The sequence below is a fragment of the Haematobia irritans genome, chromosome 5, assembly GCF_050003625.1.
Source record: "Haematobia irritans isolate KBUSLIRL chromosome 5, ASM5000362v1, whole genome shotgun sequence".
Taxonomy (NCBI): domain Eukaryota; kingdom Metazoa; phylum Arthropoda; class Insecta; order Diptera; family Muscidae; genus Haematobia; species Haematobia irritans.
This window is the reverse complement of record NC_134401.1, coordinates 150497177-150511505: the sequence shown is the minus strand read 5'-3', so window position 1 is coordinate 150511505 and position 14329 is coordinate 150497177. Positions and strand designations below refer to the sequence as shown.

At 27.9% G+C, this 14329-nt stretch overlaps 2 protein-coding genes across 2 annotated transcripts in view; both read right to left on the bottom strand.

Annotated features, from left to right (window-relative positions):
• The window catches only part of 5-HT1A (5-hydroxytryptamine (serotonin) receptor 1A), a 747640-nt gene that overhangs the window by 466697 nt on the left and 266614 nt on the right, over window positions 1-14329 (bottom strand). The window lies entirely within an intron of this gene.
• LOC142240120 (uncharacterized) lies at window positions 3274-13338 on the bottom strand. The gene is made up of 2 exons (XM_075311832.1): window positions 10848-13338; window positions 3274-3557 (listed from the first exon to the last, which is right to left on the bottom strand). Exons 1-2 carry the CDS (start codon window positions 13336-13338, stop codon window positions 3274-3276), a joined length of 2775 nt encoding a protein of 924 aa, XP_075167947.1.

Below are 14329 nucleotides of genomic sequence, written 5' to 3'. Positions count from 1 at the left end.
ATTTTATTTCTTTAGAAAATTGTGTCAAAATTTTACTTCTATAGAAATATTTGTCAAAATTGTATTTCTACAGAAAATTTCATCAAAATTTTATTTCTACAGAAAATTTTATTAAAATTTTATTTCTATAGAAAATGTTGTCAAAATTTTATTTCTATTTACAAAATTTTATTTCTATTAAAATTTTATCAAAAATTTTTTCCTATGGAAAATTTAGTCTAATGTTTATTTCTTTTTTCATTTCTACAGAAAATTTTGTCGACATTTTATTTCTTTAGAAAATTTTGTCAAAATGTTACTTCTATAGAAAATTTTGTCAAAATTGTATTTCTACAGAAAATTTTATCAATATTTTATTTCTACAGAAAATTTTATCAAAGTTTTATTTCTATAGAAAATGTTGTCAAAATTTTATTTCTATTTACAAAATTTTATTTCTATTGAAGATTTTATCAAAAATTTTTTCCTATGGAAAATTTAGTCTAATGTTTATTTCTTTAGAAAATTGGTAAAATTTGTTTTTTTTTCTCAAAACAAAAAAAAAAAAACAATTATAAACATTTTATTTCTATAGAAAATTTGCTAAAATTTTATTAAAAAAAAAAATATAAAAATTTAATTTCTATAGAAAATCTTGTCAAAATTTTATTTCTACAGAAAATTTTAACAAAAATTTCTTTGTACAGACAGTTTTGTCAAACTTTTATTGCCATAGAAAATTTTGTCAAAATTTTATTTCTATATAAAATTTTTTCAAAATTTTATTTCTATAGAAAATTTTGTAAAAATTTTATTTCTATATATAATTTTGTCAAAATTTTATTTCTACAGAAAATTTTGTCAAAATTTCTAAAGAAAATTTTGTATAAGTTTCATTTGTTTAAAAAATTTTGTCAAAATTTTATTTCTATAGAAAATTTTGTCAAAATTTTAATTCTACAGAAAATTTTGTCAAAATTTCATTTCTATCGAAAATTCTGTCAAAATTTTATTTCTATATAAAAATTTTTCAAAATTTTAGTTCTATAGAAAATGTTGTCAACATTTTATTTCTTTAGAAAATTTTGTCAAAATTCTACTTCTAAAGAAAATTTTGTCACGGTTTCATTTCTACAGAAAATTTTGTCAACATTTTATTTTTTTTTTAGAAAATTTTGTCAAAATTTTATTTCTACAGAAAATTTTGTCAACATTACATTTCTATAGAAAATTTTGTCAAAATTTTATTTCTATAGAAAAATTTGTTAAAATTTTATTTCGATAGAAAATTTTGTAATGATTTTTTTTTAAATTTTGTCAAAAATTTTGAGCTATAGAAAATTGTGTCAAAATTTTATTCATATCGAAATTTTTTTCAAAATTTCATTTCTATAGAAAATTTTGTCAAAACTATATTTCCATAGAAAATTTTGTCAAAATTTTATATCTATAGAAAATTTTTTAAAATTTTATTAAAAAAAATTATAAAAATTTTATTTCTTTAGAAAATTTTGTCAAAATTTATTTCTAAAGAAAATTTTATCAAAGTTTCATTTCTACAGAAAATTTCGTCAGCATTTTATTTCTTTAGAAAATTTTGTCAAAATTTTACTTCTATAGAAAAATTTTCCAAAATTTAAATTCTATTGAAAATTTAGCCAAAATTTTATTTTAATAGAATATTTTGCCACAATTTTGTTTCTATAGAAAATGTTGTCAAAATTTTATTTCTATAGAAAATGTTGTCAAAATTTTATTTATATAGAAAATTTTATCAAAATGTCATTTCTACATTCTAAATTTTATTTCTATAAAAAATTTTCTCAAAATTTTATTTCTATAGAAAATTTTTTCAATATTTTATTTCTATAGAAAATTTTGTCAAAATTTTATTTTTGTAGAAAATATTATCAAAATGTCATTTCTATATTCTAAATTTTATTTCTATAGAAAAGTTTATCAAAATTTTATTTCTATAGAAATTTTTGTAAAAATGTTATCTCTATAGAAAATTTTGTAAATATCATAGATCTGATCAGATCTCAATATTGGCCTAGATCTTATGTCTTAGATATGATTATTTCTATCCCTATATATAATGGGATCAGATGTTAGATCTCGTCATGTCATTTTATTTCTATAGAAAATGTTGTCAAAATTTTATTTTTATAGAAAATTTTGTCAACATCTTATTTCTATAGAAAATTTATTGAGTAACACTTAGTTGGAGAGGAATATTTGGCAAATTCTACCAAAACATCAAGAATTCTACCAAACTACCAAGCAGTAAAAAATCTATCATTTTTGACAACCGCGCTTAGGATAGGTATGGTAGACCGGCAACCCGATATTTCAGGCTCACTTAGACTATTCAGTCCATTGTGTAGCATTGTGGGCTTCATGAGTCATGACTTTTACGATATCTAAGTGAATGTAATCAAAAGAAATAATTTATTCAACAATTTCCTACCACAACATTTATTTGCTGGGTTACTAATAATACACTTTCCACTATTTGGCTTGTGAATTCATTCATAGATATTGCAACAGTTTAAGTTAAATAGTAGACAAGGAAGAAAAGTACATAACCAAAGACAACAATGCCACAACAGTAAAAAGTCAACTTAAGGTGCTAGGGTCCTTCTTACAAAAAAAATCTAACTCCACTGCTCTATCAACTGATAGTGGTGGCATTGATGGTGTGATAATATTGAAAGTTAATGTAAATAGACAACCACAAAATAGAAACGGACCAAACGTTAAGAGATAAATGACAAGGACGACTTCGAGAGAAAGAATCGTTCTAATGCTGTCGATAAACAACTAAAACGAAATTGATGTTTTCTTTGGCATGATGGGTTAGTGCGAAAGCCACAGCGAAGTATGAGAGAGAGAGGGAATAATTGCTGATTTATTCAACAGAACCAACAAATCGTCTCATTATATATGTGCATACATACCAAAGGACTCTATTTAATAATATAGAAGCAATGCGAGTGAGGTTGACTTTTATATGTGTCCGCGCGTGTGTGTGTGTTGAAAGACTTCCATTAAAATCTCCCATTCGTGTAGTGGTTGTGGGATAGGTTTTCCCTCCTCTCATTTCTTCTCTCTCTCTCTCGCACTGGCTCTCCCTCAAACAGGTGTATTCTGTCCGTTAGTAATCGCGTAACTTCCGTTTCCTTTGTATAGACTTTAATAGGGCGACTGAGCACCATAAAGCTTTGGACTTCCGTCTAAAGACCAAAGCACCACCCCTAACAACAAAAAATGGTAACATCAATGACAGGACTTTTATTCCACTGGCTTGAGGTAAATGAATAGATGTGAAAAAATATTGTTGCTGTTCAAAATGGTACCTACAAAATGGTAAAACCTATGACGTCGAAGAGCCAGAACAGCTAGAACCAAATGTTCTTGGCAATCTCCGTTGTTGATGATGATGGCTCCACTGATGATAGTATCAATAGCCCCATAGTTTGCCATAAAATACCTGGGAACTATTCTGCAATAAGTGATGACATTGAAATCGCTATTTATTACTGCAACGTGATGAGTTGGTGCGATGGTCATAGTACCTACGAGTAATGTGCGAAAAATGGTGGCCACCATTTTCAATCTTTTTTCAATCGCTCACTTATTTATAGATGCCCTTTTCCATTGAACACTCTGGATGAATTTCAGTTTAAATCACTAACGGTAACTAATGACCCTAGAAAATTTCCATAGGTTTTAATGGTAAGGAAATATATACTGAAATTAAATATGACGTAGAAAATTGTGGTGGATATGAATTTATAGAATTTACAAATTGTTGATCTCAAAATTATACTCAAGAAGATCAAATATAGCGTCATACAACTATCAAGCTGAACTAGCCAATTTTCAAGAATCGGAATATCATTTCCCTATTACCATAATAGATGTCTTTTATGAATTGCTTATCCCAAATTGGGACCCCATTCATCGATGTCTGATTAAGTTACCAAATTCAGTAAACGGTTTTGCGTTACTAGCAAGGAAGCCAAAAATAATCAACCAAAATTTTACTAAAAACTACAAACAAAAAAATCTTATTTTTCAAAAAATTTTATTTCTATAGAAAATTGTGTCAAAATTTTATTCCTATAGAAAATATAGTCAGAAGTTTTTCTCTACCCCACTAAAACTTGGGAGATCTAATTTGATACAATTACATATGAGTAGATCCGGAAAATGGTAATATCTAATAATATCTAATTACTATGGGATTATATCTGATCAGATCTCAATATTGACCTAGATCTAATGTCTTAGATATGATTATTTCTATCCCTATATATAATTGGATCTGATGCTAGATCTCGTCATATGTGGAATTATATATAATTATATCTAATTTTGTCTCATCATCATCATCTAGGTAAATCTGCTTAGATCTAAAGTGGCCAATTTTGAGATCTAACCATATCTAATTAGATCCCCCAATTTTTACACGGATATAGAAAATTTTGTCAAAATTTCATTTTTATAGAAAATTTTGTCAAAATTTTATTTCTATAGAAAATTTTGTCAAAATTTTATGTCTATAGAAAATTTTGTCAACATTTTATGTCTATAGAAAATTTTGTCACAATTTTATTTCTGTAGAAAAGTTTATCAAAATTTCATTTCTACATTCTAAATTTTATTTCTATAGAAAATTTTCTCAAAATTTTATTTCTAAGAAAATTTTCTCAAAATTTTATTTCTGTAGAAAATTTTCTCAAAATTTTATTTCTATAGAAAATTTTCTCAAAATTTTATTTCTATAGAAAATTTCTTCAAAATTTTATTTCTATAGAAAATTGCTTCAAAATTTTATTTCAATTGAAAATTTTGTCAAAATTTTAATTCTATATAAAATGTTGTCAAAATTTTATTTCTATAGAAAACTGTGTTAAATTTCTATTTCTACAGAAAATTTTTAATAAAATCTTACTTCTATAAAAAATTTCGTTAAAATTTAGTTTCTATAGAAAATTTTGATAAAATTTTATTTCTATCGAAAATTTTCTCAAAATTTTATTTCTATAGAAAAGTTTATCAAAATTTTATTTCTATAGAAAATTTTGTCAAAATTTTATTTTTATAGAAAACTTTGTTAAATTTCTATTTCTACAGAAAATTTTGATAAAATCTTATTTCTATAGAAAATATTGTAAAAATTTAGTTTCTAGAAAATTGTTATAAAATTTTGCAGCAAGTAGAGGATGCTGATGAGGAATGTGGTAATTCCGAAACGTGCGTCCATCCAACCATCTTGCAGTCTATAGGGCTTTGCCCAAACAAATTTGACAAGCATACTTTTCCTCTGTTGGTTAAGCTACACTTGTAGTTTAGTCAATGCATGGTTTTAAGCTGACATCAAAAACAACAAAATTTTATTTCGATAGAAAATTTTGTCAAAATTTTATTTCTATAGAAAGTTTTGTCAAAATATTATTTCTATAGAAATATTTGTCAAAATTGTATTTCTATAGAAAATCTTGTCAAAATTTCATTTCTATAGAAAATTTTGTCAACATTTAATTTCTATAGAAAATTTTGTCAAAATTTTATTACTTTGTTTTGTTTTGATATTGTTGTTTTTTTTCCTTTAATCATTGTTGTCGTTTTTTTGATTTCAGCTTAAAACCATGCATTAACTAAGCTACAGGTGTAGCTTAACAAACAGAGGACAAGAATGTTTGTTAAATTTATTTGGGTAAAGCCCTATGGACTGCAAGATGGTGGGATGGACGAACGTTTCGGAATTACCACATTCCTCATCAGCATCTTCTACTTGCAGCAAAACTATCAACCAATTATCAACTGCACTCAAATCGATGATTTGACGGTGGCAGAGGAAAAGAGATATGTTTGTACGAATTTATTTCGGCATAAGCCGGCTATCATGTAAAACCTTTTTTCGGAAGGTTCAAGTGTGGTTCATTGTTGGGTTTGATGAACTGCTTGAATTTATTCTGATAATTGGTTGATAGTTTTGATGCAAGTAGAGGATGCTGATGAGGAATGTGGTAATTCCGAAACGTGCGTCCATCCAACCATATTGCAGTCTATAGGGCTTTGCCCAAAAAATTTGACAAACATTCTTGTCCTCTGTTGGTTAAGCTACACTTGTAGTTTAGTCAATGCATTGTTTTAAGCTGAAATCAACAAAAAAAAACAACAATGATTAAAGGAAAAAAAACAAACAATAACAAAACAAAAAAAATATTTCTATAGAAAATTTTGTCAAAATTTTATTTCTACAGAAAACTTTGTTAAATTTCTCTTTCTACAGAAAATAAAAATCTTATTCTATAAATCTTATTTCTATAGAAAATTTAGTTAAAATTTAGTTTCTATAGAAAATCTTGATAAAATTATATTTCTATAGAAGTTGTTGTCAAAATATTATTTCTATAGACAATTTTGTTAAATTTCTATTTCTAAAGAAAATTTTGTCAAAATTTTATTCTTATAAAAAAATTTTGTCAAAATTTCATTCTTATAAAAAAAAATTTTCAAAATTTTATTTATATAGAAAATGTTGTCAAAATTTTATTTCCAAAGAAAAGTTTGTCAAAATTTTCTTTCTGAAGAAGAGTTTGTCAAAATTTTATTTCTAAAGAAAATTTTGTCAAAATTTTATTCTCATAAAAAAATTTTGTCAAAATTTTAATTCTATAAGAAGTTTTGTCAAAATTTTATTTCTATAGAAAATTTTTTCAAAATTTTATTTATATAGAAAAATGTGACAAAATTTTATTTCTATACAAAATTTTGTTAAATTCCTATTTCTACAGAAAATTTTGATAAAATATTATTTCTATACAAAATTTTGTTAAATTTTGGATTCTATAGAAATTTTGATAAAAATTGTATTTGTATACAAAATTTTGTCAAACTTTTATTTCTATAAAAAAAAGTTTGCCAAAATTTTATATTTATAGACAAATTTGTGTAAAAATGATAATCTATAGAACATTTTTTTAAAATCTTATTTCTATAGAATATTTTGTCAAAATTTTAATTTTTTATTTCTATAGGAAACTTTGTCAAGTATTTAGAAAATTTGTCAGAATTTTTTTTTTTTGATTATTTCTATCCCTATATATAACTGGATCTGATGTTAGATCTCGTCATATGTGGAATTATATATAATTATATCTAATTTTGTCTCATCATCTAAGTAAATCTGCTTAATCTTAAAATTTTATTTTTATAGAAAATTTTATTCCTAAAAAAATGTCAAAATTTTATTTCTATAGAAAATTTTGTCCAAATTTTATTTATATAGAAAATTTTGTCAAAATTTTATTTATACAGAAAAGTTTATCGAAATTTTATTTCTATAGAAAAGTTTGTTAACATTTTATTTCTATTGAAAATTTTCTCAAAATTTTATTTATCTAGAAAATTTTGTCAATATTTTATTTCTATAGGAAATTTTGTCAAAATTTTATTTCTATAGGAAATTGTGTCAAAATTTTATTTCTATTGAAAATTTTGTCAAAATTTTATTTCTATTGAAAATTTTGTCAAAATTTTATTTCTATTGAAAATTTTGATAAAATTTTATTTCTTTAGAAAATGTTGTCAAAATTTTATTTCTATAGAAAATTTTATTAAATTTCTATTCCTAAAGAAAATTTTGTCAAAATTTTATTCCTATAAAAAAATTTTGTCAAAATTTTATTTCTATAAGAAATTTTGTCAAAATTTTATTTCTATAGAAAATTTTGTCAAAAATTTATTTATATAGAAAATTTTGGTAAAATTTTATTTTTGTCAAGATTTTATATCTATAAAAAAATTTGTAAAAATTTTATTTCTATAGAAAATTTTCTCAAAATTTCATTTCTATAGAACATTTTCTCAAAATCTTATTTCTATAGAAAATTTTGTCAAAATTTTAATTTTTTATTTCTATTGTCAAGTATTATGCAAAATCTTCCAAAACATCAGGAATCCTACCAATCTACCAAATTTTATTTCTATAGAAAAGGTTATCAAAATTTTATTTCTATAGAAAATGTTGTCAAAATTTTATTTTTATAGGAAATTTTCTCAAAATTGTATTTCAATTAAAAATTTTGTAAAAATTTTATTTCTATATAAATTTTTTTCAAAACTTTATTTCTATAGAAAATTTTGTCGAAATTTTAGTTCTACAGAAAATTTTGTCAAAATGTTATTTCTATAGAAAACTTTGTTAAATTTCTCTTTCTACAGAAAATTTTGATAAAATGTTATTGCTATAGAAAATTTTGTTAAAATTTAGTTTCCATAGAAAATCTTGATAAAAATGTATTTCTATAGAAGTTGTTGTCAAAATATTATTTCTATAGACAATTTTATTAAATTTCTATTTCTAAAGAAAATTTAGTCAAAATTTTATTTATATAGAAAATTTTGTCAAAATTTTATTTCTATAGAAAATGTTGTCAAAATTTTATTTTTATAGGAAATTTTCTCAAAATTGTATTTCAATTAAAAATTTTGTAAAAATTTTATTTCTATATAACATTGTTTCAAAACTTTATTTCTGTAGAAAATTTTGTCGAGATTTTAGCTCTACAGAGAATTTTGTCAAAATGTTATTTCTATAGAAAACTTTGTTAAATTTCTCTTTCTACAGAAAATTTTGATAAAATCTTATTGCTATAGAAAATTTTGTTAAAATTTAGTTTCCATAGAAAATCTTGATAAAAATATATTTCAATAGAAGTTTCTATTTCTTTAGAAATAGAAATTTTATTAAATTTCTATTTCTAAAGAAAATTTAGTTAAAATTTTATTTATATAGAAAATTTTGTCAAATTTTTTTTTATATAGAACATTTTGTCAAAATTTTATTTCTATAGAAAAGTTTGTCAAAATTTTATTTCTGTAGAAAAGTTTGTCAAAATTGTATTTCTAAAGAAAATTTTGTCAAAATTTTATTCCTATAAAACTCTTTTTTCAACATTTTATTTCTATAAGAAATTTTGTCAAAATTTTATATCTGTAGAAAATTTTCTCAAAATTTCATTTCTATAGAAAATTTTCTCAAAAGCTTATTTCTATAGAAAATTTTTCAAAATTTTATTTCTATAGAAAATTTTGTCAAAGTTTTATTTCTATAGAAAATTTTGCCAAAATTTTATTACTACAGAAAAAACTTTCACAATGTTATTTCTATAGAAAATTTTGTCAAATATTTTTCAAAACATCAGGAATCCTACCAATCTACCAAACTGAAAAAAATCTACCATTTTGGGTAGATAGACAATTTTGTCCAAATTGTATTTCTATACAAAATTTTCTCAAAATTTTATTTCTATAGAAAATTTTGTCAAAATTTTATTTCATTTCATTTCATTTCATTTCATTTATTTCACACTGTAATACAATAAGCCCAACGGGCCAATAAACTATATTACAAGTCATCAATAGTTGATATGCATAATAACAATAATAAACATATAATAATATCACAAATCCATTATTAGATATATAAGTATATATAGAAATAGCCACGGCTCCCCAGCCGCAATATTAACGAAATCAATAAAATTCAAAAAACAAAATTCATAGCCCAATCAGTAGTAACAGACTATTGCCCACTGTTAATGTGGTCAATAAGCTTAATTTTAAATACCCTCTTTGAAAAAGAAAAATTGCGCAAAAATAGTGGCAGTCGATTCCACAAACGCGCAACTCTCACTAAAAATGATCGTTCATAAAATTGACTGTGCATATTAGGAATCAGAATCTGGGGGTTCCTACTTGTCCTGGTAAAAACAAAATAACTTCTTAAAAGGGGTGGCAATCCAGACTTAATAATCCCGTAAAAAAGGGTCAACAACTTAACATCAACCAGTGAATCAAATGGAAACCCCAAAAATGATGATACAAAACGAGACACATGGTCATGGCGTCGAAGTCTATATAAAGGGTGATTCTTTTGAGGTTAGGATTTTCATGCATTAGTATTTGACAGATCACGTGGGATTTCAGACATGGTGTCAAAGAGAAAGATGCTCAGTATGCTTTGACATTTCATCATGAATAGACTTACTAACGAGCAACGCTTGCAAATCATTGAATTTTATTACCAAAATCAGTGTTCGGTTCGAAATGTGTTTATCGACAAATTTTGTTCAGCGATGAGGCTCATTTCTGGTTGAATGGCTACGTAAATAAGCAAAATTGCCGCATTTGGAGTGAAGAGCAACCAGAAGCCGTTCAAGAACTGCCCATGCATCCCGAAAAATGCACTGTTTGGTGTGGTTTGTACGCTGGTGGAATCATTGGACCGTATTTTTTCAAAGATGCTGTTGGACGCAACGTTACGGTGAATGGCGATCGCTATCGTTCGATGCTAACAAACTTTTTGTTGCCAAAAATGGAAGAACTGAACTTGGTTGACATGTGGTTTCAACAAGATGGCGCTACATGCCACACAGCTCGCGATTCTATGGCCATTTTGAGGGAAAACTTCGGAGAACAATTCATCTCAAGAAATGGACCGGTAAGTTGGCCACCAAGATCATGCGATTTGACGCCTTTAGACTATTTTTTGTGGGGCTACGTCAAGTCTAAAGTCTACAGAAATAAGCCAGCAACTATTCCAGCTTTGGAAGACAACATTTCCGAAGAAATTCGGGCTATTCCGGCCGAAATGCTCGAAAAAGTTGCCCAAAATTGGACTTTCCGAATGGACCACCTAAGACACAGCCGCGGTCAACATTTAAATGAAATTATCTTCAAAAAGTAAATGTCATGGACCAATCTAACGTTTCAAATAAAGAACCGATGAGATTTTGCAAATTTTATGCGTTTTTTTTAAAAAAAAAGTTATCAAGCTCTTAACAAATCACCCTTTACATAGCGAACAATAGTATGTACAAGTTGGCGAACTCGAGAGAAGTTAGATGCAGATGTACCAGATGTCACTTCCAATCCATAGTACACATGAGGCATAAGCAACCCTAACGCTATCCTCTTCCTAATATTGCAGGGAAAATAAGAATTCGTGGAATATAGTCTACGAAGCAGTAATATGATCCTGGATGTAAGTAAATTAAAATGGGCAGAAAAATCAAGTCTATTATCAATTGTAACACCAAGACATCTCATGCTCTCAACAATGTCAATCCTTGCACCATCATAACAGATAACAAACTCAGGATGTGTAGCCCATTGGGAACCGAAGCACAATGCTTTGCTCTTATGAGCATTAATATGCAAACCATTATCATCCAGCCAACATTTAATGACGTCCATAGTACGATTGACCTGACTCTGTAACCCTTCAACACTAGTACAACTAAAGAGTAGATGAATATCGTCAGCGTATAAAAATGGTATGCAATGCGAGTTATCAATGTGATTAACAACATCATTTATAAAAAGAACGAACAGAAGAGGTCCAAGTATGGACCCCTGGGGTACTCCAGAGGTAACAGAACGTATAGACGAATTCACTCCACTAATGCAAACATATTGACTGCGGCCTGAAATATAGGATTTGAAAAGCCTACATGCTGTAATAGAAAATCGATAGTTAGTGGCTAGTTTCCGTATTAGTTTATGGTGGTCAATGCGGTCAAAAGCCTTAGACAAATCTAATGTAACCAAACTACTACATAACCCAATATCAGTAGCACTTCTTATAGCATCAGTCATATGCAGAAGGTTGGAGGTGGTACTGTATCCATTTCGGAACCCATACTGATGAGAACTAATCATATCACAATCATTAACAAAGTTCAGAGTAGTCTTCAATATTATACTTTCAAAAATTTTAGATAGTTCAGGCAAGATGCTTATGGGGCGAAAGTTATCAATATTACCAGATCTAGCCGTCTTAGGTACGGGAACCACCCTAGCTAGTTTCCAAGCCATTGGGTAAACAGATGTAGTAACGATAGTATTGAATAAGTATAAAATATATCTCAAAATATAGGGCAAAATAATCCTGATAAACTTAATTGGAATACCATCGACACCTACAGATCCAGACCTAACACGTTGAACCGCATCATAAATATCATCCTCATAAATACAATCGAACGAGAACTCATCAAAACGTTCACTCACATCAATACTATCATCACTGAAGGAATTAGAAACCGAGTCGCCAACAAAAAACTCATTCAAAGTTTCAACATCTGTCTCTGGCACAGCATCCTCCGCAAAACAACCATAAGAGCGTAGCGTACTCCACATCTGCGCATTAGACATATGGTCAAAATCACGCATACAATACTCCCTTCGCATTTTCCTCATGATGGACTTCGCCCTATTTCTATAAAGTCTAAAAATACGCAAATTATCCTCGGATGGATGTTGTCTATACTCCCTATGAGCAAGGTCCATTAAAGACCTAGAGACTACAACCTCCCTCGAGCTCAACCAGGGATCCCTCACATGAGATACACTTCTACGAACAAAAGGAACAAAAGTGAAAAGACTTGAAATGAGATCATTGATAACAGAAAGCTGAAAATCAACGTCCATTGAAGCATATAACGAAGTAGAATCAAATGAAGTCAAATAATTCATAATACCATCCCAGTTAATACGCCTATAGTCACGAAATCCAACATATGTACTCAAATATGTAATATCGAAATCATAAGATCCAAAAATCAGCGCATGATGCGAAATAGAAGCGCACTGACCCTGAGAAGAAAGTTTCAGCTTAGCTGGATTACTCAATAGAAAGAAGTCAATTAAAGAGCATGTGTTGTGGGCAACATCATAGTGCGTTGGCAAACAATTATGCGATACCGACAAGCCTAAGCCATGACTGACATTTCTCATAATATTGGACTGAGAGATATTGAACATGTTACGATTAAAATCACCAACAATAACTATTTCCGAATACCTCGACATTAAATCAGTATGCGTATTGACAAATTCATCAAGATTGCCATGAGGTAGGTACACGACACCAAACAATAATCTAGCAGGTCCTCGTTGAATTTCAAGAAACAAAGACTCACAGTCACCAAAGCTATCAGATTTAAAAACAGTCTTGTATTTAAGCTTTCTAGATATAAAAATGCCAACGCCGCCTCCCCTGGTCACAGGACGGTCATTACGAATAAATGAGTAACCATTAATAGATACAGATTTAGTTGAAACACTAGACTTCAACCATGTCTCTGATATACCGAAAGCATCAATTCCACTATCAACAAGAATGTTTTTAAGCTCATCAATTGTGACACTATAGCTAGAGGGACGAATGCTTTGGCAATTGAGATGTCCGAATGTGAAATTGTGTCTATGATTCCTCAATTTCCTGTTAAGATAGGCCGAGCTACTGATCAAAGGGCCGAGATTTATCTCAAGATCCATCAAAATGCATAAAAAATTTGGGGAGCCATGTTATAAAACATAATAAAGTTATTAAATTATAGAAAAAAATTAAATAAAAATTCATAATATTCATTAAAACTAATGCAGCTCACATAAAATTAAATAAAATGTATAAAGAAACTAATAGAATAGTAACAAAACAATATTATGGGATCATAAGTACATAGTGTAATACCAAGCAACATCTCCAAACGGTCTACTGGTTAAGTATTTTCACACAGTCTTCATAGCCACAAACAGAGACAGAACCATCAATGAAAGTCAACTTCGCCTTAGGATCATCAGAGTGCAGCAGTAGAAACTTAGATATTTTGTTCTCTTTAAGAATTCGACGACATAAAAAGCTCAAACGATTAGCTGCTGGTGTCAAGTGATCACCTAAGTAAACACGGCTACAAAGCTCACCACCAATAACATCTTTAACTTTTAGGTCCTTTGATTTGAAGTATTTAGACATAATTTCATCTCGAACAAGGACTGAGTGGAACTTTACAATCACAGACTGACCTTTATTGATGTAAAAAACGTTGGCCATATCCTTCTTCTCAAGAGAGACGTCATAAAAACGCCCAATAGCAACAACACAATCAGCAAGATTTTCCAGCCCAACTGGTAGTCCATTAATTTTGATATCATGTCTATTCATCTTCCGATGCAAAGAATTGCTTTCAACTGACCACATTGCAAATTTTTTCCCACAAACAGCATTAAGTTTACCGACATCATTTTTACAACCATCCACTTCTTTACGAAGGTCAGTAATAGCCACAGACAACTCTTTTCGAATTTCAGCAACCATAGAGTCAATTTTCATATTTAAGCTCAGCTTGTCAGCTTCCATCACAGACAGAATCTTATCAATTTTAGAATGTAGTGTAACGTCACCACCTGTTACTCCATTATCTCTGGTGTTACTCTCCACACACCCATCACATTTAAAAAACAATGACGCGGACTCACGCAGGGCTGC

Coding starts and splice junctions, on each gene's coding strand:
- LOC142240120 (XM_075311832.1), bottom strand. CDS start 13,338: ATGGATCTTGAGATAAATCTCGGCCCTTTGATCAGTAGCTCGGCCTAT. Junction 3,558..10,847: donor TATTGTTCGCTATGTAAAGG/GTGATTTGTTAA, acceptor CATTACTCGTAG/GTACTATGACCATCGCACCA.